Source organism: Hippopotamus amphibius, chromosome 3 (assembly GCF_030028045.1).
Source record: "Hippopotamus amphibius kiboko isolate mHipAmp2 chromosome 3, mHipAmp2.hap2, whole genome shotgun sequence".
Classification (NCBI taxonomy): domain Eukaryota; kingdom Metazoa; phylum Chordata; class Mammalia; order Artiodactyla; family Hippopotamidae; genus Hippopotamus; species Hippopotamus amphibius.
This window is the reverse complement of record NC_080188.1, coordinates 162,911,925-162,938,510: the sequence shown is the minus strand read 5'-3', so window position 1 is coordinate 162,938,510 and position 26,586 is coordinate 162,911,925. Positions and strand designations below refer to the sequence as shown.

The 26,586-nt window shown below is 44.2% G+C and overlaps 1 protein-coding gene across 7 annotated transcripts in view; it reads left to right on the top strand.

The window, feature by feature from the left end:
- Positions 1–26,586, top strand: part of PTPN14 (protein tyrosine phosphatase non-receptor type 14) — a 176,936-nt gene that overhangs the window by 142,321 nt on the left and 8,029 nt on the right. For 4 of the 7 annotated variants that reach the window (XM_057725913.1, XM_057725912.1, XM_057725916.1 and 1 more), the window contains 7 exons: positions 1,776–1,854; positions 3,817–5,294; positions 9,767–9,910; positions 11,082–11,300; positions 15,165–15,293; positions 17,746–17,980; positions 21,360–21,523. In XM_057725913.1, the coding sequence (XP_057581896.1) occupies positions 1,776–1,854; positions 3,817–5,294; positions 9,767–9,910; positions 11,082–11,300; positions 15,165–15,293; positions 17,746–17,980; positions 21,360–21,523 (2,448 nt within the window). Of the gene's footprint in view, positions 1–1,775; positions 1,855–3,816; positions 5,295–9,766; positions 9,911–11,081; positions 11,301–15,164; positions 15,294–15,459; positions 15,808–17,745; positions 17,981–21,359; positions 21,524–26,586 lie in introns of those variants that run through there. The other 3 variants (XM_057725917.1, XM_057725918.1, XM_057725919.1) reach the window with 3 other exon arrangements.

The following is a 26,586-nucleotide window of genomic DNA, read 5'->3' as shown; positions in this document are numbered from 1 at the left end:
TCTTGCCCTTCTGGCTCCTTTATTGTGGCATCTAATTCGTTTTTGTATTAGCAGATCTGGAAAGAAACAGAATAATATGTTGGAATATATAAAGAGATAGAATAAATAATATAATCCTTAAATGGTGTTTGGAGGATTAGCTATTACTGTTTCTCACTTATATTGCTTGTACACTTATGCGAGTTCATAAACAGTCACTTACTTATAGGATTTTTCTTTCTTTTATTTTTTTTTAAATAAGAGCAAGAGAAGGTAGAGGTGAACCAACTTTGCCTTACTGTGTATTTCTATTCCGTTGTATGAATCCCTCTCTACTGGTTTTTTTTTTAAACCTGAAAACTGGCTGTCCAATCAGGGAAAATTGAGTTGAATTAGGTGTTACTAAAAAGAGGAAAAATATTTAAAAATTGCTACTCAAAAACCAGCCAAGAGAGATTTGGGAATATTTAGGAGAGCTGATACCCTGAACTACTTTCTTAGATTAATTTCAATTCTTTATTTCTTCTACCCTGATTCTCTTTTCATTTTTGGATTTCTTGTCTTCCTTACCTTCTTTATTTGCCCTTTTGATGCTTAAATATTATTGGTAGCAAAGGAAATAGTAGATGAGTTATTTACCCAGCTTCCGACTCTGCTAGTGTTCTTCTGTCAAGGGATACTGAGAAAGTGTGACCCCTGCTGGCTTTGTGGGGTTTTTTTGTCTTGATCTCAGCTTCTGTCCCAAAGCAGTAACATTTAAACTAATATCTATAAGATTGAATTTAAAATAATCAAGTAGAAATATGAGATCACCCTGGTGGTTTACAAGCTTAAAGTTTATTTTTTAGCATCAGATCTCTTTCTTTAAACACATTTTTACCTGGAGCCCCAATGTGTAAATAAAATGGATAATGTGGGAGGGAGGAGATTGATTTGACTGACAGCAAGCTGAGACTTACTGAGGTTAAATGACTTGTTCTAGACCGTGTTAGTCACTAATCATATTTCCTTTTTCGGCTCCCCAGTTAGTGAAGCTATCTAAGCATTTTGGTGTTTTCTCTAAAAGTTTTACCCTCCTCTGCAGCATGGAGTTATTCAGGTTGAGTCTCAATGTCCATCTTTAAGAGTCTTATGGCAAACAGTCTTCACTGAAGAGGTAGATGGTTGAACTGGGTTCTTTGCAATGGGAGGGTCAATAAGTGGTCCTGGGAACTGCACACTCATTGTTGTGGATGACATTTCAGATTTTGTATAAATTTGCAAGTGGGCCCAGCTTAACTCTCCCCTGTCCTTATTTGAGGTTGATGTGGCACTGTAAACTAGGGTCATAGCTACATCTGTGCTGATGGGTGCAAGCTTGTGGCTGCAGGAGGGACCCAATTTTGAACAGGAGGAAACAGGCTTCGCCCTTACTTTCATTATGTTTTAGGTAGAACATAATAAAATACATGCTCTGAATTATTCCTTTAAAAAAAAGCATTGAGGGCTTTGAAAGTGTGTTAGAAAATACCTTATAAATAGGTGCCTTCATGTTGATTGCAGCCTTTTCCTCACCCTGGACCAGCCTCCCCATTCCCCCCCTTCTTGCTTCTCTAGTCCTAAGGCTGGTGATGAGATGGGGATGCTGATGCTTAGAAGAGGGTGGGTTGAGGGTGGAGGGCAGAGCATCTGCAGCGTGCCTCCCTGCAGGCAGGGTGAGCGATGGGGATCGTGCCGTGTGCTTGGGTTGGTGCTCGTGAGCGTTATACGGACGTTTGTGCCAAGGCCTCCCATCTGTGCTGTGTTCTCTGTTTCAGCCCCGGCAACAGCCGTACATCTTGCCTCCTATGCACGTCCAGTGTGGCGAGCACTACTCGGAAACACACACTTCTCAAGGTAACTAGCTCGCCGCTGTCCGTTCTTAGGATGCAAAGTTGAGAACCAGTGATCAGTACTGAGACTGTTTTTTTAGGTGACAGTGATATTGTCATTTGAACTTTGTCATTGTCTGAATGGCAGCCGGCAGCAGCTTGCATTTGTGAGAGGCAGAGAATATCGTTTACCCGAGAGGAACATTTCCCCAAAATTGACTGCAGAGGGAGTTGGAGGAAGGTAGCGAGTGAGTTCCTGTCTCCTCCTCCTTCTCGGAAGTGGGATAGAGAAGAGAGTGACAGCTAAACCCAGCGGAATACTCTTCACCCTCCTTGCCAGTGTCAGAGAGGTTGTAACAGTCAGGCAGGTTTTCATGGTGACAGAGAACACAGGCATCCAGAATAATTGAAAGAAGTACACACATAATCTCGGCCCCTCATTTTAGCTCTCGTTTCCTGTTTCTCCCACTGGCCCCTTTCTCAGTGCACTTGTTAAACTTTCATTCCTCTTTTTCTTCCTAAACCCTCCCATGCAAAATCTGTGACAAAACTCATTCAATAAAAATAATTATTCTAACGATGAGCACTTATAGAGCAATTCCTCTCCTTGAGCACTTGTTCTGAGCACTTGCACTGTATTGTCTCATTTAATCCTCAACATAAACCTAGGAGATACGTATGGTTATTATTTCCATTTGACACATATAGAAACTGGGAGAAAGGGTACTGGTGGAGCTTGGATATGAAAATTGGTGTCTTGACTTGAGCCAGGGCTCTGTAATCATTATACTAACTGCATCTCAAAAAAAGGAGTGGGATTAAACCTTGGACATTGACAGTATGGTGAATGGATAATCTGTTTCTGTGTTACCATGTGCTAGCTGTTTTGAATCTTTCTGCATTGTCAGAGTGTGAGCACAGAAAGATAATCAAGACGATGTACTTTAATAAAACACTACTTTTTATAAGCAGATTAGCAAAGTTACCCTGCTTCTATGGAAGGGCACCAAACCCCATTAAGGTGGATAAATGCAACACGTCCTCCTAGTTTTTCTTGCCTACATCATCTCATCTGGTCTGTGTTCCCACCGCTCCTCGTCAGACAGCTGAGTATTTTCAGTCACCTTTTCTGCTTTTTAACCTTTTCTGCCTTTGTTTTCCTCTACTTTGCTCATGCTTAAATCTATAGTGTAAGAATGAATATACTTTGCCCACAGAAAAATGTGTTGGCAAGAGGTTGCTTCCCGGGGTGTGTGTGTGTGTGTGTTAAAGGAACACCGGACACCTAGAATAGGCCTGACTTTAGAAATCTGCTTTTTATCTCTCAAAGTACCTCTTTAAGGTATTACTAATTTTAATGTGAAATTGACCTTGATGAAACCAATTCTAGAGAGGGTTTTAGACAGTGGCTAAAAACACTCCTGATTCTTATTTTGCTCTCCATTGGTTGTTGATCAGAACGAAGCAGCCATGCATCCTGACATCCTGACTGTGTTATTTGCCTTGTGCCCTGACGGAGGCTCAGCAGTCCCTCAGATAAAGGGAGCTTTTCCACTGTGGTCAGGAAAATCAGCTCCCAGTACTCAATAACTTCAAATCTATTGCTCTGTTAAAGTCCTTGACTTCTTGGCCCAAATATCCAGTCCTGTCACTGAGCCCTGAACAAGAGGATAGGTCTCCCAACGTGAGGGGCTGTTGTTGGTGCCTGATTTAAAAGTTCATGGCCAAATCGAGAACTGAACCCAGGTGATAATGGTTCCATATGTGCATAGCTTTCTTTGTTTAGATTCACTTTTTCTTTTTAGTGTGCTTTAAAATGTTCTTTCTGAATGTTGGCATCTTGCCCAAGAAAGTTCCAGATTTCCCATGGAATATGTGCGTGGAGACCATGGGATTTCCCTTCTTATGACTTCTATCAGTGTGAGGATGAACTTGATTGAAGCAGAATGGTGTGGAGGTTCACGTGCCTCTGTTTGACCTCTTGCAGACAGCATCTTCCATGGGAATGAAGAAGCCTTGTATTGCAACTCGCACAACAGCCTGGACTTAAGTTATTTAAATGGCACTGTCACCAATGGCAGTGTGTGTAGCATTCACAGCGTCAACTCCCTCAGCTGCTCCCAAAGCTTCATCCAGGCTTCTCCCGTGTCCTCCAACCTCAGCATCCCTGGGAGTGACATCATGCGGGCTGACTACATCCCGAGCCACCGGCACAGTGCCATCATCGTGCCATCCTACCGGCCGACCCCCGATTATGAGACAGTCATGCGGCAGATGAAGAGGGGCGTTGTGCACACGGACAGTCAGAGCCAGTCCCTGCGAAACCTCAACATCATCAACACCCACGCCTACAACCAGCCGGAGAATCTGGTGTACAGCCAGCCCGAGATGCGGGAGAGGCATCTCTATACTGTCCCTTACGGGCCCCAGGGGGGCTACAGTAACAAACTGGTCAGTCCGTCAGACCAGATCAACCCAAAGAATACCACAGTGCCAAGCAAGCCCGGGGCAAGTGCCATCTCACACACGGTGAGCACCCCGGAGCTGGCCAACATGCAGCTCCAGGGAACCTATAACTACAACACGGCCCATATGCTCAAGAACTATCTCTTCCGGCCACCGCCCCCCTACCCACGGCCCCGCCCCGCCACCAGCACCCCAGACCTCGCCAGCCACCGCCACAAGTATGTCAGCGGCAGTAGCCCCGACCTGGTGACCCGCAAAGTGCAGCTGTCTGTGAAGACCTTCCAGGAGGACAGCTCCCCAGTGGTACATCAGTCTCTCCAGGAGGTAAGCGAGCCCCTCACAGCCACCAAGCACCACGGCACGGTGCACAAGCGCCACAGCCTGGAGGTGATGAGCAGCATGGTGCGGGGCATGGAAGCCATGACCTTGAAGTCGCTCAACATCCCCATGGCCCGCCGCAACACTCTCCGAGAGCCGGGGCCACCCGAGGAGCTGCCGGGGAGCCACGAGGTCCCCCAGCTTCCCGAGTATCACCACAAGAAGACTTTCTCGGATGCCACGATGCTGATCCACAGCAGTGAGAGCGAGGAGGAGGAGGAGGAGGCTCCAGAACCGGTGCCCCAGATCCCCGTGCTCCGGGAGAAGATGGAGTATAGCGCCCAGCTACAAGCCGCCTTAGCCCGGATTCCAAACAAGCCCCCACCCGAGTACCCCGGACCCAGGAAAAGCGTGAGCAACGGGGCACTGCGGCAAGACCAGGTGTGCCTTCCTCCTGCCATCGCCAGGGCCAGGGTCCTGAGGCACGGGCCAGCCAAGGCCATCAGTGTCTCCCGGGCTGACCAGCTGGCTGTCAATGGGTCGTCTCTCGGTCCATCCATCTCAGAGCCTGACCTGACAAGTGTGAAGGAGCGGGTCAAGAAAGAGCCTGTGAAGGAGAGACCTGTGTCTGAAATGTTTTCCCTGGAGGACAGCATCATAGAAAGAGAGATGATGATCCGGGTAAGTGGCTTCCTCTCCCAGGGTGTCTTCTAAGGGACAGTTAAATGGGCTGGTCTCCCCCCTTGCTCCCCACCTCCCCACTCCCCATGCCCCACCACATGCCCTCTGCTCCTTTTCCATGATTCAAGCATACATCCTCTGGGTACCAAAGGAGGCGCAAGGCTGATTCAGGGAATGTGGTAGGGATTTAAAAATCACTTAGTAGTGTCTTATTTCACAAAAATGTGTTTTTTGCTCCTTCAAATAAACCTTCCATTCTCATTCATGGCTTCTCATAGGTGTACTTGGTACAAAGAGCTGTAACGGATTTAGGATCTTACAGGTTGGTGGTGTTGAGATCAGTGGCTGGGCCAGCATTTGGTGTATATTCAGGGCCCGACTTCCCATTGCATGGGCTGCCAGGAGCTCGCCTTCCTCCATCTCCTGGTGTTTTGTTTTTATTTCAGGGGAAAGCATTTCCTCCCCCCCGCCCCCAACAATTAGATATTTAAAAAGCAACATCCGTTCAGAGCACAGCTTTCTGTGTAGATCTAGATGTCAGAATCACTTGTCAATATTAACCATGATGTATCCAGCTTTATTTTCAACCTTCTTTCAATAGATATTTAACACAAATCCAAGAAAATTACAATAAACCCAGAAGCTTACCCTTGAGCTTCAATTAACCATTCTTATTCTATCAAGAATTCACATGTGCATATTCATACACACACACCACACATGCACTTTTTTTTAAGAACTTTTATTGAGATACAATTGACCTACAATACACTGCATATATTTAAAGTGTACAATTTGATATTTTTTTTTCTTATTAGTAATGTATATATGACAATCCCAATCTCCCAATTCATCCCCTCCCAACTCCCCCCCGCCCCACCCCCCGCACACACTCTTTCCCCACTTGGTGTGCATATGTTTGTTTGCTACATCTGTGTCTCTATTTCTGCCTTGCAAACTGGTTTATTTGTACCATTTTTCTATATTCCGCATATAATGTGTTAATACACGATACTTGTTTTTCTCTTTCTGACTCACTTCACTCTGTATGACAGTCTCTAGGTCCATTCATGTCTCTACAAATGTCCCATTTTCGTTCCTTTTTACGGCTGAGTAATATTCCATTCTATATATGTGCCACATCTTCTTTATCCATTCATCTGTTGATGGACATTTAGGTTGCTTCCATGTCCTGACTATTGCAAATAGTGCTGCAGTGAACATTGGAGTGCATGTGTCTTTTTGAATGATGGCCACACACACACTTTTATAACATTTGAAGATGCCTAATATTAGACATAAGTAGCTCTTCTTCAGTACATGTATCATCTGGAAGGCTGGTTATGTTGCCAGAGCAAGAGTATGCAGGGAACAGATGCACACCTAGAAGAGCAAAGTGCATTACCTCTATACTAATGAGAAAATGACTGGATTGTAGTTGCTACTTTATAAAATATTTTACAACAGCACTGCTGCTCTTCCTGGAAGTTTTCACTCTCTTAAAAAAAAAAATCCTCTCACTATAGCTACTCAAACCCAGAATGATTTCTCCTCTGCATGTGCCACATCTGTACCATAAGGTAGCCAGGGGCTTCTTTTAGGAACTCCAGAGCAGTTATAACTTAAAATTTGCTTTGATGGAGTTTGTTAGACTCTCTTCATTTATAAGTCTCCCCGATTCTCCAGTGGGAATCAACCTGTAAAGAATATTCAAGAGCCAAGGTTTTAAGGAAGCCAGGTCCCTCAGTTTAGGAGTCTAATCCATAGCAGCGTTCCTACTTTAGACAAACCTTAGGAACATTCTCAGCCTCACAGTTTTGGCCATCTTTGGAGTATTGCTGAGAATTCGGTACAGGCGTAACTTTTTCCACTTTTTGCAAACCTAGAGGGAATTGTGAAAGATGTGCTTGTGCCTGTGGCAAATAAAGCCCTTTGGCTGGGGGATGGAATGAAATGCAGGGGTGGGTGCCTTGGAGGAGAACTTTCTGAGTCTGGGAAAAGTAATCACTGGTAGAAAGGGATTTTCAGCACTTCTTGGCCTCGGGCCTCTTTAACACAACTGAGCATCAAGAACCCATCAGTCTCAGCATTCGGCTTTGCTATTTCCCCTGCCGACTGGATATTTATTGCCAGCTACATGGTCCTCTAGCCTCACTTTGGTCATATTCATTCTGTTCTCTTGTTACCTTTATTAAATAAAAGCCTGTAGCCAAACTCATGGCCCTGGCTCCCCGCATAGCGCTTCACACATGATCACAAAGGAGCAAGGGCCCTTTCCACTGTTTGCCCACGTGCCCTCCCATCCCATCCATCGGGTAATAGTGAGTAGCCGATTTTACTCCTTAACTAGTTCAGTATCATCATGGCCCCAGTCCTATGTCATTTTCCCTGATATTTTTGGTTTTTGGCCGTGCCTCACAGCATGTAAAATTTTAATTCCCTGCCCAGGAACTGAACCCGTGCACCCTGGATTGGAAGCTCAGAGTCTTAACCAAGGGACCGCCGGGGAAGTGGCTTCCTTGGTTTATTTCCTAAATCCTACATACTTGGGAGCTTAAGGGCTGCCACCCTTGGCTGGTGTCCCAGCCTCAGAGTAGGACGTGGAGGGTCTTCAGTGCGCCTGGCAAGATGGTGACCATGCCCTTGGCAGTGATGCTTGGGATGAGTCTCTATTTTCTTTATGAAGAAATTCACCCCAGTGACCTCCCCACATCTCAGGTGCCTTCCCCACCCCCGCACCATGGGTCGCTTTTGCCTGGCTTGTTAGGCATAGCTAAGAAGAGAAGGCTGTCAGGGCCTCCCTAGGATAAGAAATCAGTGACAAAATGTAACCAGATAGGAACTGGAGGGAGGCAGCTGTGGTGAGAATGTGCCCTACAGGCGACCCTCTTCCTCCAGTTCTGGAGCTGCTCGTCCCTGTGATAGATACTTCAGGCCTGTTGTCTTGATAGCTCCTCCTTCTGGCTCCTACTGCTGCCTTGAAGACATGTCACTGTCTGGCCTCCCCTAACCCAAAATCAGGGACTGGGAAGAGAAAAGGCCAGATCAGACCTTTTCCTTCATTATTTGTGAGCTCTGGTAATAAGCTGATAAGATAAGTGAGGAGGAGCTAAAGGAAATTGTTTATCACTGGGGTGTGGTTTTCACTAGGTAAGTGGTAATCCTTTCCCAAGAAAGACAAGTAAGTTACTTTTTGCTTTGGGCCCAGCTGGGATCTCCTTATGGTGCAGGTGGGAAGGAAGCAGAAGGACTGTGGGGAGGGCCTCAGGACCATGTACAAAAATATTTTTGTTGTCTTAAAACTTTGCAGAGGAGTAAAACATTCTCAACGAAAAGTGATGGTGGGGGTGGGGGTGGGGTGGATTCTCCTTCACAAAAAGAAAATGATAAGGAAGTAAACACCCCCCCCCCACACACACACACATACATTTAAATCCAAAAATTTCAAAATCTGCCTGGGGTTGAGAAACCAGGGCCATTCTTGAGAATATACCTTTGGGCCCTTTCTCACGTTCGCAGTTAATTCTCCTCCGAGATGCTCCTTCCTCTTGTCTTGTCTGAAGTGAGTACATGGAGATGTGTTTGCACCTCAATCAGTGTAGAGGGCGAGAGGAAGCACAGCCACAGACCAAGTAACGGGGGCCCCGACTCATCCGGTTTCCGAGTGTCTGTGCAGGTGAGGTCAGAGAGGAGTCAAAAAGCCGCAACCAGGGCCAGGTGTGTGGTCTGCTGGGGCCCCTAGAATCCATATTCTCCCATGGCTTAGTCACATCCAGTGATGCCCCGCCACGGTCACCGGGAGACGTGGTGTCCATTCCTGGGGGTCTTCTGCATGATGCACGAAGGGTACTGCCAGGCGGTCATCTCAGGTGGCCCCAGGCTGTGGTACTAGCGCGTGTACTAAACCACATCAGCTCTCATTCTGGGGCTGATATCCCAGGGGCCGCAGAGATTCTGCACAGGATTAACACCCTCAGTCTTAGCCCCCCTGAATGGAAACTGTCTATTTATGTATGTGTCCAGCCTCTTAAGAATGCAACAGTTTTTTTGCTGTTGTTGTTTTTTAACCATTTGATCTGCATAAAGGTCCATCATTGGGATTAGGTTTGATTACATGAATCTCTGTTTCTCTTTTCCTTATGCCCTCTTCCTTTAGCCCTTATCTTCCCAAAGAGTCCCTTGTACACTGTTCTCTGGTGAGCCCCATGGCAGGGTGTATTTGTATGGAGTCTTTGCTCTTGTTTGTTTGTTCGTTCATTCCTCTGTTTTTACATGAAAGCTCAGGAGGCCTGGAGGAGCCGGCTTCCTCGGGCTCAGTGGGAAAAATGGGAAGGCTGTGTTTGAATTTGCCCTGCTAATGGTGATTGTCTGCATTCCTTGGCTGGGGAGTTACAGATTTGGGGAGATTAAAACACATTCCAGCATTCTCCTGGTATTACAAACAATGAGAACATGCCTTTTCTTGCCGCAAGAATCTAGAGAAGCAGAAGATGGCAGGCCTGGAGGCACAGAAGAGGCCACTGATGTTGGCAGCCTTGAACGGACTCACGGTTGCTCGGGGCTCGGGGCGGGAAGAGAGTCGCGTCGATGCCACCCGAGTTCCCATGGACGAGAGGGTAAGCGCTGGGCTTGTCAAACATGTGACTCATTCTCCGTGGTCTTAGGATTCCAGTGCTCCCTCCTCGCCCAGACATGCCAGCATGAAGGTGTGTTTGATGAATTCCTTCTTCAGTTTGAAGGTTAGCAAGATCTGGTCTGTGCTGTGTTAAATTGATCCTTTCCAACATCTCGTGTTTCTTTGTCAGGTTGGTGTCATGATGACGCCTAAAGACACCAGCCCCTACCTAGCTGTGTGGCCTTGGTCAAGTCACTCAGTGTCTCTGGACATGTTTTTTCTTTCTTTCCTTTTTTTTTTTTTTTGCACAATGAAGAAGTTGAGCATTTGCTGTAGCTCTCAATTTCTGTGATTTTTATGAACAAATACCCTTTATTAGAGAGTGATTCTTTTACCCACATGTTTATACACTTCTTTAATACTCTGGCCCCTTATTTGGCTCTAATATATGGCTGATTTATAATTGTTAGGGTCACGCATTGTGGGAACTTTGGTTTTGAAAAACAAAGCGAAGTTGCGTGGTAGTGTTTTGCAGGTGAAGAAACATGTTCCTTTAGTTCCTGAAATTGCTGTCAGGTTAAGAAACAGGTCATGTAAATGTAACAGAGTGCCGATAAGATTAGGGTTTTAGGTTTTGCCAGCGTGTATGAAGTCTTAGCGTGCTCTTAGAGCCAGAAGGGTCTTTAGAGGGATCATTTAATCCAATTAATACTGTGTTTTGTAATTAGTAGTTTGACTATGGGAAAAATAAAAGAGGGGGCATCTAATCCCCGCGACTAGAGGACTGTGGACCAGCATCATCTCAAAATTTAGCTTAGTAAAAACAGCTACGTAAGTGGAGGAAAGGATGTTTGGATAATTAAGATGAACAATCTCTTTTTCACTAGAACTTTAAACAGAGGTGGTAATAACAAAAATACTAATTTTGAATTTCAATTCTCTCATGGTCTGGCAGATTTGTTCTGTTTAAGGCATGTGTGAGAAGGAAATTGGTTATTGAACAAGAGAAACGAGCAATATGATGAGTAATGAGAGCAAATTGATCAAGCATTAGTTGTCCATCTTGAAACTACTTATTAACAGTTACTGTAAATATTTTAAGAAATCTGGTGGTTTTGTTGGAGTGTTTGGCTAAGATCATTCAGAGAGCTGAAGATCAATTTCTGTTGCAGTTCAGAACCCTGAAGAAGAAGCTCGAAGAGGGAATGGTGTTCACAGAATACGAGCAAATTCCAAAGAAAAAGGCAAATGGCATTTTCAGCACAGCAGCTCTGCCAGAAAACGCTGAGCGCAGCCGCATCCGCGAGGTTGTCCCCTATGAGGAGAACCGCGTGGAGCTAATACCGACCAAAGAAAATAACACAGGCTACATTAACGCCTCCCACATCAAGGTAAGAAGGGGGCCGTGTTGGGAAGGCTGGTGGAAGATTGCTGGGCTAACGGTAAACAGGCAGGGAGGAGAACACATACGGGCTGCCACTGGGCGTCTTGGCTTGTCCCCAAGCCCCAAGGGAGTGTTTCTGAACTCCTGCACTGTTCTTAGTCAACTGGAAGGCCGTGCCTATCCCTGCAGAGAGAAGGAAGCCCGGCGGCCTCAGGGAAAACCTCGGGTCAGCTATTTCGGAAGCTTGCTCATGACAGAGGATTTAACTGTTTCTTCTTTCTGTGAGTTGTAACTCCCGAAAACTCACAGGGAAAGCTCAGGATCATCCCTTTCAGTTTGTAATCTGCAGATGATTGAGACTTTGGAAGTCATAGGCATTATATTTCTGACCCTGGGGTTTTTATGACGTTTAAGAGCAACAGAATACTATACTATACTCCCGTTTTTAAAAAATAAATTTGTTTGTTTATTTATTTATTTATTGGCTGCATTGGGTCTTCGTTGCTGCACGCAGGCTTTCTCTAGTTGAGGTGAGCAGGGGCTACTACCCTTCGTCGTGGTGCTCGGGCTCTAGGCACGTGGGCTTCAGTAGCTGTAGCATGTGGGTTGTGGCTCTTGGGCTCTAGAGCGCAGGCTCAGTAGTTGTGGCGCACGGGCTTAGCCGCTCCTCAGCATGTGGGATCTTCCTGGAACAGGGATCATACCTGTGTCCCCTGCATGGGCAGGCAGATTCTTAACCACTGTGCCACCAGGAGAGTCCCTATACTCCCTTATAATACTATATTCCCTTGTAATACTACTGCTTATGCATTTTAGAGCCGAAGTCCCCAATTTGCATGGTATTTAGAAGAGCGGGCTAATTTAAGCATAAACCATAACGGTGTGGTTGACAATGAATCTTGCCAAATTTCCCACAGTATTCAATTCATTGTGGTTATTAAATTTTTCTTACTGCTTCAAATACTGCAAATCTTCATATCTCAGTATTTCATAGATTTTAAGATTAGTCAGCTTAGCATTCCTTCAGTTTAGAGTTAGGGATACATGTGTGCGTGCAGTTTGCAGATAAGTGTTTCCTAAATGGCTTACCTCCCTCAGGGCTCCTAGTGACAGAACATATTTGTTTAGAATATAGTCGTCATTTGCTGTGACCTCTGAATGGGGAGGTATTTGTACACTAACGTGAGTTGTATTAGTATAATTGTTATGGTTGTTACAGGATGTTTCTCAGCAATCCAGTGTTCACGTTAATAGTCTGTTGTGATCAACAACCTCAGAAACCTGTCTCTGGTGTTATTTCCTCTCTTCACTGGGCTTATCTACTGTAGCCAAATTATAGGTAGGTTCCCTAGAGCCTCTAAAATACAGCTAGATGTCTGGCCCATGTATCAGTTCTAACAGTTTTGATGCAGAATATGGAAAGGGTACGGTGGTTGAGTGTAGTGTTTTTGTTTACCAGGCATAGACAACCACATCTATTTTTTTGAGTGTCAGAAAGCCCTGTCCAAAGAAATAGGATGGCATAACTCTCAGGGATCCTAGTATATATTTTACTCTTATTTTTGAGAGTGAGAACTCTCAAAACAATAAAACAGTAAAAACTGAGCCCCAGGAAACCCTGAAGGAAACTGACGGTGGGGAATTTCCTGGGCTTAGTTCAGATAACGAAACAATGACCAAAATAATGGACGCAAACAAAGATGCAGATCGCACAGCTGCTTCTTGCTAGACTGTCTGCAAAAATCTTCCACAGCTGTAATATACTATCTTCTACTTTCGGCCAAGTCACCTCCCCGTTTTCCATCTGCTCTCTGGAAAAAGCGATGATGAGTCTCTGCTGCTGCTATTCACAGTCTGCATGTGCTATGCCCAGCGGGTGCTGTTAGCATCCCTTCCTCCATATTCTCTGAGGCCCACATTTCATCTTGTGGACCCGGGTGAGACATGGGTGCGTTTAATAGACCCAGAGAGCTTGCAAGAACTTGTCCTCGTGTTTTTGGAATAGGGTTGTATATCTTGCCAATGTTTTCTCCCTGGGTTCCAAGCAGCCATTAACACAGAACGGAGATTTATTTGCTCCAGAGGTGGAATCACATCTGTGAAATCTACCTCAGTAGCATTGGTGGTTGTGTTTTTAATGCAGTTTTTAATACCCTCCTGTCAATACTTGGGAATATGCTGAAAGGCCCCAGGCAGCAGCATGCTCGGGAAGTATTTATGGCTCCTATATGTTGGGTGCCAGAGAGGCTAATGTTTAAAATCACAGTTCCACAGATAAGCCAAACTCTTAGCCAGCCAGCAAATATATGAATGTTATCTCCCACCAGTACTCGGAAAATGGATTTTGCTTGCCAGCTTTGACCTAAACATGTCTTGTGCAACGAGATAATAACCGACATTGTTTTTGTTTGAATCAAGTTAGTGTGTAGTTTCATAAAATAAATGAGAGAAAAAGTTTCAGACAATGATCACTTCATTGCCCCTAGAACTATCTTGAGATCCTCACTGGCGAATGTGTAAGGGAGCCTGACTTGGCAATATCAAGGCACAGGAGTGGAGGGAAACCCAGAAAGAATCCCTCCAAAGGCCACCGTTTCACCCTGATAGCATGACCTTCTGCACTCGGGGCGTGACTTTTTAATGATGAGTCTCTGCTGCTGATATTTATAGCTGCAGAACTATCCTCCCAAGATCATCCTGAGCTGTGTGGCGTAATGATTTTATTATCCAAAATCATCTCCTGACTCTAAAGTTCGGTTGGATGCTGTGGTGCTATACGAGGGGAAGGTGATGATGAAATATCACGTGCAGTTGGCTTAAGCGCCCTCCTAACACCTCTACCGTATGTGGTCCAGAGTAGCGGGTACAGCAGAGGTTTAGGACACACTTCCTACCACGGCAGTGGTAGAAAGACATTGCTCCCAAAGGGGTGTTATTCCGTGGTAGACTTTTCTAGTATTTAAAAGGATGCCATGGGGACTTCCCTGGTGGCACAGTGGTTAAGAATCCACCTGCCAGCGCAGGGGACACGGGTTCAAGCCCTGGTCTGGGAAGATCCCACATGCTGCGGAGCAACTAAGCCCATGCACCACCACTGCTAAGCCTGCGCTCTAGAGCCTGCGAGCCACAACTATTGAAGCCCTCGAGCCTAGAGCCTGTGCTCTGCAGTAAGAGAAGCCACCGCAATAAGTCCGCGCACCACAACGAAGAGTAGCCCCTGCTCACCGCAACTAGAGGAAGCCTGCGTGTTAGCAACGAAGACCCAACGCAGCCAAAAATTCATTAATTAATTAAGTAATTAATTAAAAAGAACATCATGTTCCTTAAGAAAAAAAAAAAAAGAATGCCATGGAGTACTGTTTCCCAAACTCTGGACCACAATACGGTAGTGGCGTATGAAATCAGTTTAGTAGTCGGGAGCATTTTGGGGTTTTTTTGTTTAGTTTTCTTTTGTTTTTTAATGGAATAGACTAGAAAAAAGAGAAACGAATGGCAATTGTCAGTACATTGCACATTGGAAATATTTCTGTAACAAATGGTTAGGTTATATACATATATATTCATGTAATATTGTGTATGTAGATATATAGGTATATATATGTTTTTAATATGCACTGGTTTGTACATAATTACTGTGGGTTTCAGACCAAAAATGATGAAGTATATTTTAATAAGCTTGAGTGGCAGAAAGTATTTGCATGTGAGAATGTCGCTAGCCATCCCATGGTCTCAGGGCTTTTGATGACAGCACCAACACATTTGGCCTAAAAATATTATCCAGTTTTCAGGTGGCTACAAAAGGACCCACGGTCAGCATGTAATTCTGTCCTGGATTTGGGGTTTATTCACCGATGCTTTCCTTGGTTTCCAGGTGGTGGTTGGTGGGGCAGAATGGCACTACATCGCCACTCAGGGGCCCCTGCCCCACACATGCCACGACTTCTGGCAGATGGTGTGGGAGCAGGGAGCAAACGTGATCGCCATGGTCACCGCGGAGGAGGTAAGGGGAATGGCCGTTCAGCCATCTGTCCCCAGGGGCGGGGTGGCCAGAAGATGGGCTTTGTGTCAGTGACTGTGCTGCCCCATCCTCCTTCCAGCAGCACCATTTCTCTGCCAATCCTTTTCTCTCTGACATGCATCTCTTTTCTCTCCTTACTTCCATATAGGTTTGTTTGGTTTTCCAAAGATACTTTATTGTTATGTCGCATTTTTATCCAGCTCTTAACTCTTGTCCTTGGATCACTATGAACTAAAATTAAACGAACAAACAAACAAACAAACAAAAAAGAACCAAACTTCAGTTCAGCCAGCTCACTTCTATGTGCCAAACAAAACAATGATCTTTCCACTGGAGTCTGAGAACTTTGGGGCTGCCCTGGGTAAATTGGTATGTATTCCCCACCCCGGGCACAGCCAGCTCACAGGCCCTCCTGCTTATCAGCTGAAAAGAGACCAGAAGCTGTTGTTCCTGTAGAGGCCTCTATTCTTTGGGGCGAGAGAAAAAAAAAACCTTTTTCTTCCTTTGCCAAGTCAAACATAGTTTTTCCCTTGTAACTAGAGAAGTCTATGTGGTGTTCTAAAAACTGGCATATACCCCCGGTCCATCTAGCAGTTCACTTGGAGGTTGCTGTCTTTGTGGGAGGATGTTTTAGGTCTCTTCTCCTGTCACAGTCTTGAATTTTTTTTATTTTTTAAAAATTTTAACCACTTCCTTTTGTTCCTTTCATTAAATTTTAATGTATGTTTTGAAGTCATTTAAGGGGCAGGCTTCACTTGGCTTTTTGTTTGTTTGTTTGTTTATTACAATATTATGGTATTACATACCTTTCCTAATAATTTCAAAAGGATGGGGAACAGAAAGAACTTAAAAAAAAAAAAAAGTCCTATTCCCTTTATTGACTCTTCTGAGCAGATGCTTTCCAGAACAGCCCATTAGAAGGTAGTGATGAAAGGACTTTTGGCTCTTTTAGGCCAATTGTACTTCTCTAGGCTGACCTTCTGTCCCACCTTCCCACAAAGAGTAAATGCTTCTGAAAGTCTCTAGTTCTACCACCTTATCGAATTGCATCCCTGGGAGGGATTCATTCAACTTGAAACAGAGTACTTACCATCGGCGCTGACCCCGGGGTGTGGTGCTAAACACAACAGGCATGATCCTTGTCCCCGGGGAGCTTACATCCTAGTGGGATTTACAGTAAAAAGTGGACAAATAAAGTCAGCTCAGATCGCGGTAAGTGCGTGGAGAAAATGAAACCAGTGATGGGATGGAGGGTGACTGCGGGGCTACTTTAGATGAGATGGCAGCCCAGGGCCCTCTTTGGAGGCTGCATTTGAACTGAAACCTGAGTGACAAGAAGGGGCCAGTCTTAGGAACAAAGTCCCGTGATCTGTGAGGCAGCCGGAGACGGTAAGCCGGAGATTGAAATCTGTAATTGATGTAGATACTCAGCAGTTATATAAATTAAAGGACTCAGATAAACCTACTTTCACAGGATAGTTAAATAAAAGAGGCAGGTGTGCCTCAAATTTAAGAAGACTCAATTCAGCCGAAAGAATCGGGGCACGATGACGTGTGTCACCTAAAGATGTGTTGCATTGTGAGCAGGCCAGCACTTGCCACTCACTCCCCCGGCCCCGTATGCTGGGCATTTCTCCTCTCGCTCCACCCACTTCCTGTCCTGGGTCCCTTTCTGAGCCAGCATCTCATCCACACACCACCCCCCGACCCCGCTCCCACTCCTGTGATATCAAAATTCTGCGGAACTTTAAAACAGACCCCATTTTGTAAATGGTTGAGAATGCATAGCCTCAGAGAAGATTGTAAAATTAAGGGAGAAAGAAAAGGGGTAAAGCCCGTATTCCTCTGCTTCAGTTGTCGATAGAAAGAAAACAAATGGGTCAGAGTGAAAACGCATGAGATTGACGCTAGATGACAGAGACGGTGTCAGTGGTTGGTAGGTTGTAACAGAGAGCCCAGGGCTGAGCTTCCGAAATAAGAAGCGTGATGACCGAGAATGATTACTGGGATCTGTCATGCCTCTGCTTAAGGCCACTTCATCACCTGTGGGTGGCTTTCCACTGTCTGTGGGGTGAAATCCAAACTCCCTACCGTGCACCAGGGGGCCTTCTCACCTTCTCTCTGCCATCTACACTGAAGACCTTTCTGTTTCTTGAACACACCTTTCTGTTTCCTGCCTGTGGTTCTTCTCTCTAACATTCAACTGCAGCTCAGTTGTGAATCTTTAAATTTTTCCATTGATATAACTGCATAGTAAATCTTACTATTGGTCTTAGCTAAAATGTATGGGATCTACTCTGTGAGAGACACTGCATGATGCTACTGAGTCAGAGACTTAGCAGCCATTCACATTTTCCACTGCCCTCAGATTTTAAGATTAAGAGGATGAGCTCCCCCTGACTCATGTCCAGTTTTGCTTCTCTGTGTGATTCAGGAAGGCGGACGAACCAAGAGCCACCGATACTGGCCCAAACTGGGTTCCAAGCACAGTTCAGCTACCTATGGCAAGTTCAAGGTCACCACAAAGTTCCGAACAGATTCCGGTTGCTATGCAACCACAGGCTTGAAGGTCAAGCACCTTTTGTCCGGGCAGGAAAGGACAGTGTGGCATTTGCAATATACTGACTGGCCAGATCACGGCTGCCCAGAGGATGTCCAAGGATTTTTGTGTAAGTCTTTCCTTCCCAGTCGGGGTTTAACCAATAGCAATAATGGTCTTATTAGTTGGAAGTGAAATAGAAAGAGAAGCTACTTTCTCTTAAGTGGCAAAAGTATTATAACATTGAGTGTATAATACTTCATATACTATGTGTAGAACAGAGAAAATTAATACGTGGCATTTATCATATTCTCTTCATCATTTATGCAGGTGAGCTAAATGTGGTAAACTAATTTGGTTCTACCTTGATTTAGACCTTTAGTACCTATCCTGATACATGTCACATGTCTGAACCTTGAAAACCTTATGCTAAATAAAATAAACCAGATACAAAAGGACAAATGTTGTGTCATTCCACTTACATGAATGAGTTGCCCAGAATAGGCAACTTCATAGACATAGAAGGTGTAATAGAGGTTACCAGGGGCAAGGGGGAAGGGGAATAGGAAGATATTGTTTGATGGATGCAAAGTTTCTGTTTGGGACCATGAAAAAGTTCTAGAAGTGGATAGTGGTAATGGTTGCACAACATTGTGAATATACTTAATGCCACTGTACACTTAATGTAATGCACACTAAAATGATTAAAATGGTAAATTTTATGTTATATATATTTTACCACAATAAAAAAACAGAGCAATAAAGAAAAAAAAAATCTTTAAAACTTTCTCATGAAGATTTATATCTCAGAAGCCCTGTATTTCCTACAGCAGTAAATCCCAATCAGTAGTTTCTCATACCTACAATTAAAGACACTAAAAGTAAAAAAAAGAAAAAAGAAAAAAAAAAAGGATACTAAGAGTTGTTGAAGTCAACTTGTAATACTTGAAACTATCAGTTTTGGATTCATTAATTTATGTATATTTTTCAAGCTATGGTTATCTTAGAAACTAATTCATCCAGATTGTACACAGTATTTTATCTATAAGGCCAAAAACTGGTGTGTGTCTACCATGTGCTAAGCACTGAATCAGGCTCTTAGAACACAGAGATGAAACAGTCTTTGTTTTAAAGGCTCTCTCGGTCTCATGGTGAAGGCAGGCCAGTGATCCTTCCCTTCCACAGACTTGCCTAAACATCCTGCATGTGTGGGAAACCCCACTCCTTCCTTACCCAGCTAGAAGGAGGCCCGAGGGTACCCTGCACATTCACTATATCTGCTGTGTTGTTGACTCACCAGCTGGCAGAAAACCTGTGGTCACCACAAAGTGAGGATGTTGGAGACTGTTAAAACCTTGATTTTTATTTTGATATTAATTTACAGTAGAAGGGTTGGAGGAGAGAAGAGAGAATAGGTTTTCAAGTACCTATAAGTACCATTTCACAAGTTCCAACAGAAAGATTCCGATGCAAACTTATTCATCGATGCAATTTCATTTCCCATTAAAGTGATAATGGCTCTTGAGGAGTTGGACACAGAAAGTGAAAAAGATGATTGGAATCAAAGGATCTAGAACATCTAGAGTGGGTTAGTGGTTTGCCTGAGGTCAAACAGTTACCTATAGCTCAAAATATTAGTAAGGAGCACAGTGACCTCTGCAGAATTTTCTTTCCTTGTAACAGTGTTCTTTTTATTCCTTTCTGGTACTCTTTTGCTAATTGCTTTATTAGAAGCAAGCCTCAGAAAATGGAAACAATAAAAATAGATCCATTTGATGACTAGCTAACAGCTGTGATAAAAGATTGAGTTTATAAGATGGTTGAAATTACAATCAAATCTTTTAAATCAGAACCAATTTAAGGAAGGCCAATCTAAATTACTGAAAAATAAATAGAGAATATTTTTAAACAGTATTCATTAATTTACCTTTCTAAGAAACTCAGGACAAATATACTGAGCAGGGTCTTAGAAATATTGGCTCTCTAGGTTTTTAAGAATTTTAAGAGATTTTTGTTTGTGTTTAAATTAGATTTAAACCTGGATGCAGAGGAACGGGGTCAAACGGTCTTCCAGCCTCCAGAGGTCTTCATTGAGTTACAGCTTAAGGAACTTTATTAATATGATTGCTGGAGAAAGAATCTATTTAAATCTAATTTCTCTGTTGTTTCATGAAATTCCACTTGATGGTGGCATCTGCTTTATTGATCAATATTCCTTTTACTTCTCTCTGTAAATTTAGCACCAGAAAAGCCCTGTCTCTTGTACGTGAGCATTGCCTACCGTCAGAGAACGTTGTCACCTAATAGCTTTTCCCCTTTGGAAAAAAAATTGTGAAGGAAATTGCATGCTCAGCATTTAGCTCATGTTGGTACCAATAGCAACTACCCTATCTAGTCACCTCAGCTTGCCGTCCCTCTTTTGTTTTGTCGTATCTCATTTTACATTATTGGTGGCGGTGATGGTGGTGGTAGTAAATGTTTATGTGGGTAAACTATTTCAGATTACTAGTTAAATAAGGTTATAGAGGAGAATTGGAGTTCTTAGTCATTGTATGTAAACAGGTGCTTTTAAATTATGAGAATGGTTTGAATGCTGTTTTTTCTCTTCAGCAGTTTGAGCTTTTCTCATTTGGTTTTACACTGCTGCATTGGGATGAGATTTTCTGAGTATCAGGAACCTTCAAATCTGCTTCTCCCCTGAACGAGCTACCATCAAATCTCAATTACTAATTGGCTTTTTCCGGCGCTTGGACTGTTTGAGGATTACATTTACATACTTTTCCTTTTTTTTTCATAATCATGAAAAAAAGTCTTTGAGGCTTGGATTGAGTAATTTCTCATTTGTGCCCAGTTGGAGTAGTGAGCGGTCTTCTGCACGGCCCAGCGGGGGCAGGCAGATGTTGGAAAGGACAGGGGAGGTGGCACACACCCTTCCCACACGTTGCCTCCAGGAAAGGGGGGGAGGGGTGGGTTATCTTGAGCTACTCACATAACCACATGGGATGCAAGCTGAAAACCAGGCTCCCCAAAGTCTATTTTAAAATCAAAAAAATGGAGTCAAGCCTCAGCTGACACGCATTCAGTGAGGGAAGGAAGAAAGGGCAGATGGACCCTCTTCCCACCAGAAGTTGGCTCTGACAGGCAGGCGTTTCAAGGGAACCTAGCTGGTGTTCTGATCCCAGTCTGTTAATAGTAGGAATTGCTGTAAGTAATGTCGAGAATCATCTGCTTGGGGGACTTTGGGATTTGCAGAGGGGAAAACAGAATTTAATTTTTAAAAAAGAACTATTTAATTTAAAGAACAAATTCTCCCATGGACTAATTGACTCCCAGCTGGTCCTTTCTGGATCCAGGACTGTACAGTGGGTACCAGCCAAATAATTAGTGTCTCGTAAGAACTGTAAATTATTCTCACTTAAAAAAAAAATTCACCGTCAGTTTTTTCCCCTCTCACTTGTATGCAAAGCCGTGTAGGACTTCAGTGACAAGATTTGCATTTTGTCTTGCAGCCTACTTGGAGGAGATCCAGTCTGTCCGTCGCCACACCAACAGCATGCTGGAAGGCACCAAGAACCGGCATCCCCCGATTGTGGTCCATTGCAGTGCCGGGGTGGGAAGGACCGGCGTGGTCATCCTTTCTGAGCTGATGATCTACTGCCTGGAGCATAATGAAGTAAGTCCTTCTGGGCTTCTGAATCCTCCACCTTGGGGACCAGTCTACACCATGGCCAAACCTTTTCCTGTGCCCCCTTTCCACTGCTTCATTTCCTGTCTCTGGATGAGAGTTTTCCAGACCCATGATTCCTAGTTGGACTTTGACACTTACAACCTTCCTTATCTTTTGCCTTTCACTGCTCTGTGTGGACACCCAGATAATATAGAAGAAGAGTTGAAAGTGTGAGAAAGGAAACATTTAGAAACTCTGATCTTCGCTGGCATTGACTTCCAGAAGTCTGCAGTGTTTTGTAGAAGGTCTGGTTTTCCTGTGCGTAATTTTCCACAGTGGGTTATTCAGTCACATATAGTTAAATGCATCTTGCCTTTCTGGGATGTGTTTTGGCCTCACTCCTATGTGAAAATGTGTGTACTTAAAAAAAAAACATTTTTCATTCTTTAGAGGGAGGTTTTATTGAGGGGGGTTGTCTGCTCTCATCTAGGCTGGCAGCGGTGTGTAGCAGAGCTGGGTGGATGATCTGAGGACACAGACGTGGCCTGCCTTTGTTGAGGCTGGACGCCCAGCGCTTCCCCCGCAGACGTGGGCTGCAGCTGAGTTTGTGCCCACACGGTGTGTGGCGTTCCCTTCCAGTGTAGGTCAGGGAGCTGCACTGAGGGGCTTTTGATTTTGTAGAGATGAGACAAATAGCAATCAAAGGCTAAAGCACAATACTTCTGCCTTAGTCTATTCTCATGGGGCTTTAGGGGTTTTAAATGGCTTTCACTTTTTTTTTTTCCTTAGGTGCTTTAAGCACCGCTAGCAGCACATGTCCAGTTCCTGTTTTACAGATGAGGATGCTGAGGTCCAGACACTATCTAGTGGCTTGCCCAGTGCCAGGTGGCCCTTAAGCAGTGGTGCCAAGGTTTGGAGTGAGGTTTCCCCTCCTGGCCCTGAGTTATTTTCTGTCTTCACTCTGCCTTCAAATGCCGAGTGTCATTTGGTTCTTGTTCAATTTCCAAATTGTACAGCTTGGAGAATCAAAGGAAACTTTTGAAGTGGATTGGTAGTTTTAAAATGAGGAAATGTTATAATGTACATTCTGTGAAGGAATTTATATAACAATATATGTATTTACTCAGTGGTTTTAAAATAAGATTAAATATTGCCCCACAAAGTTTGTTATATTCAGACTTCTAGGATAACAATAAATGCCAAGTTTAAATATGTTCAAAGGATTTTTAAGTTCCCTGCCTATAAAAAGCTAATTTTGGAAATTTTCAGCCTATACATATGAATATTTGTGCTGCTAAAAAGTAGGAGTTATATCAAATATGGCCTATTGTTTAAACAAATAAACAAACTCTGTTGGGGAACAAAATGCCCATCATGAAATCAGTTGAGTCTACATAACAGAAATCTCATCATCTTCTATGAGTTTTTATTCTTTTGTCTCACATGAGATATCTTGATGGTTTGCTTCTCTGTCACTACTAGAAGTCTCTAGGAGTTTCGAGTAGAGTGAATAGCTCACCCCTAAGTCCCAGATCCACTCACTGCCGGGAAGATGAACTAAGATGCAGTGGAATCTGGGTACACGTGGCTCGAGCGTATCCGAGCTCCACTGGCAGGACCAGTGGGTTCCTGGGGAGGAAGAAGGGGCTCATCGTCTCCCCGCCACTTAGAGATCTTTTCCTCATGTCACTTTCTTCGCCATATTCCTTCTTTTCTCCGTTCCCCGGGCACTCTTCCTCTGTTCCTCCTTCCTCCTTTTCAACTTGAGAAGCTGTTTTGTCAGTCTTGTCTGACATGAAGGCTCGCTCTGTTCTGAGAGCTCTTTGGAGACCCATCAAAGGCTGAACCTCAGTAACATGATGACATGAAGGCTCATTGATCACCAGATGTCACTGGCTCAGTGGAACAGAAATAACACATGTCAGAGCCAGTGGGGTACAGAGTGAGAGCTTCAGCCGCTAAGGCCTCGCGTGGACTTGGTGAGGGCTCAGGGTGATTCAGTTCTCTGTGGTGTATCCAGACATAGCGGATTTCCTCAATGCCCAGTTGCATGCCAGAACATTCTTTACTGGAACATGGTCAGTCCAAAGAGGACTTCTGTTCCCATTGATATTCAAAGATAGCAAGATGACTCATATTTTTCACTTCCCTTCCCCTAGCACAAATATAGCCAGCCTTATCTGTCCCATTTCCCATAATTGCTATTGGTAGATGGCTAGGGAGAAAAAAGTTCTCTACTTGTTCTGCTTCAGGCTGGGCTAGTAAAATTCAGACCCTTATTTTAGAAGAGGAGTGGAACCATGTTTCTTTGTTTTTTAAACAAAACATTTTGCTAAATCAGTATAAAATTGGGTGTCCCATTTTTCTCCATTCTAAACTTTTCTGCCTTCTTTCCATGGCTTTTGGATTTAGGATACTTTATGTTTTAACCTAGAATCCATAGAAATTTAACTTTGCCAGTGAAATGCCTTTTCTTTTTCCTAGAGCAAAGATGCTTATCGTGAGGTCGGGTAACTGTGAAGTAGGAACAGGAAGGGCTTCTCCTGGGCTGCCCTGAGAAGTTTCTCTGTGTCTTGTTGCTGTTGGTCACTGAATGTTAGCTGTAACATTTGAATGCCTATACATTTTTTTCAGAACGCACCAGTTTCATGGCTTGTGATACTCTCTCGGCCACCTGTCCCAGATTAGCTAAAGTACAAAAGGTCAAGTTCTCACTAGCCAAAGAGCAAGATGTCTTTTTTTTTTTTTAATTACTTTATTTTAATTTATTTATTGGCTGTGTTGGGTGATCGCTGCTGCACGTGGGCTTTCTCTAGTTGCGGCAAGCAGAGGCTGCTCTTCGTTGTGGTGCGCTGGCTTCTCATTGCAGTGGCTTCTCGTTGCGGAGCACAGGCTCTAGGTGCGTGGGCTTCAGTAGTTGTGACATGCAGGCTCAGTAGTTGTGGAGCACGGGCGTAGTTGATCTGTGGCACGTGAGATCTTCCCGGACTAGAGCTTGAACCCGTGTCCCCTGCATTGGCAGGCAGATTCTTAACCACTGAGCCACCAGGGAAGTCCCAAGATGTCTTGATCTTGCTGCTCTTCTGAATTGGTTATCCCTTCTTCATAGAGCAGCGGGGGTGGAAGTGTCTTCATCTGCCTCCTGATTCCTTGGGTTAGGAACAATGGACAGCAGAGCCTGTGGAAGTGAATCTTCAAGGCAAGTTGAAGGATTCTTTCATTGAGGATCAGGGGAACCTTTGTCTTGTCTCCAAACTGCCCTACATCAGCTAGCATACTATCCTTGAATCAGACTGAGGGGCTATTGAGATGGAAATGACCATGATGATAGTGGTGGTGGCAGAGATGGAAGTGAAGGTGATGGTGGAGGAGGAGATGGTGGAGGTAAGGAAGATGGTGGTGGAGGTGATGGTAGAGGTAGAGAAGTTGGAGGAGATAGTGGTGGTGGTGGAGGAGGTGGTATAGGTGGAGGAGATGGTGATGATGGTGGAGGTGGAGCAGTTAGAGGGGATGTTGGTGGAGGAGGTGGAGGTCAAGGAGATGGTGATGGTGGAGGAGGTGGTATAGGTGGAGGAGATGGAGACGATGGTGGAGGAGATGGTGGTGGAGGTGGAGAGGGTGGTGCAGATGATGACAAGAATGAAACTATTATAATAACCACATCTAACCTGTATTTAGCGTTTACCATGTGCCAGCACCATTTCAAGAGCCTTCAACTTGTAGCCTTCACAGTGACCCTATGAGAGAAGTCCTGTTAGTCTCCTCATCTAACAAAGAGAAACTGGGGCACAGGGAGATGAGCTCTTAGCTCCTGTGTGACCCTGCCTCTCTTTTCAAAGCCTTTGGTGGATATGAGGTAGGAACAGCCTTATTCTATCCTTATATTCAGTGCCCAACACAGAGTAATGCTCATCATACATTATGTTAATTAAGTTCATGATTAAGTGCTCTGTGTTGTGTATCATGATGGAGTAGAGTTTAGGCACAGACCCACTAGTTACCATCAGAGGATTATGGTCTAGGCTCTGTATTTTGGCTAATAGTTTGAGGATTTGCGTGCCTTTTTCTCTTTCCTTATTACCAGGGACTTGTCCCTTTTAAATCTGTGGTGTGTGTTACTTGCCTAGTTTTGAAGAAGAGCAACTAAACAGGATGGCATGTGGGTATCATAGCTACACAAAGTTTGGAAATAGCTGAAATGACTTTTGAAAGTAAAGTAAGAAAAAACATACAACTGGGTTTTTATTATTTTATTTTTGTTGCTTGCTAAGTCCTTGGTAACTTCACGGGTGTGGTTGTCTGCCTGGGTTAAGGCCTCCCAGAGCAGGGGGAAGTGTGCCCAGGCCACGAAGGCACATTGATTCTATGGCGTTTCTGCCTTGGCTGGTTCAGGAGGATGGAAGTGACACGAGGGAGGGGACAGCAGGGCACCAGTGATCCATCGTATTCTTTCCATTGGAGATCTTCAAAGAATTCACGCATAGGCAATCTCATCTAATACTCAAGATATTGTTAAAGACTATCGCTCCAAACATGACTGGTGTTCCGAGATTGTGCTTTGACATTTTAAAGATTTACATGTAAATTATCTCACTTGGTTATGCCTGTGATCCTGCCGGGTAGCAGGATGGGCATGAGTGTTTTTATTTCATTAATATTAATGAGATAGTGAGTAGTCTTTATTAAGAGCCCACTATGTGCCAGACACTGTTAAATGCTTTACATGCGTTTTGTTCATTTGATCCTCGGAGGAGGGTACTGTTTATCACCCTGTGTTATTGCTGAGGAAATGTCACTAACTTGGCCAAGGCCACACTGCCATTGGAGGAAAGGATCATTATCCTTATTTTACAGATAAAGAAACAAAGACCCAGAAAGGGCTTAAATCCTACCACTGGGCCGTGGTAGCATTGAGAGTGCCAGTCGGGTTTAACTCCAGCCTCTGTGTTTTCTCTAACAGTGTAGTCTGTATTAAAATTTCACATCAGTGGTACATGACGACCAGCTTCTCCAGTTGCTGGTAGGGTCTTTGATTGGGATGACCTAGAGGGGGCTGTCTTTGGCTCTCT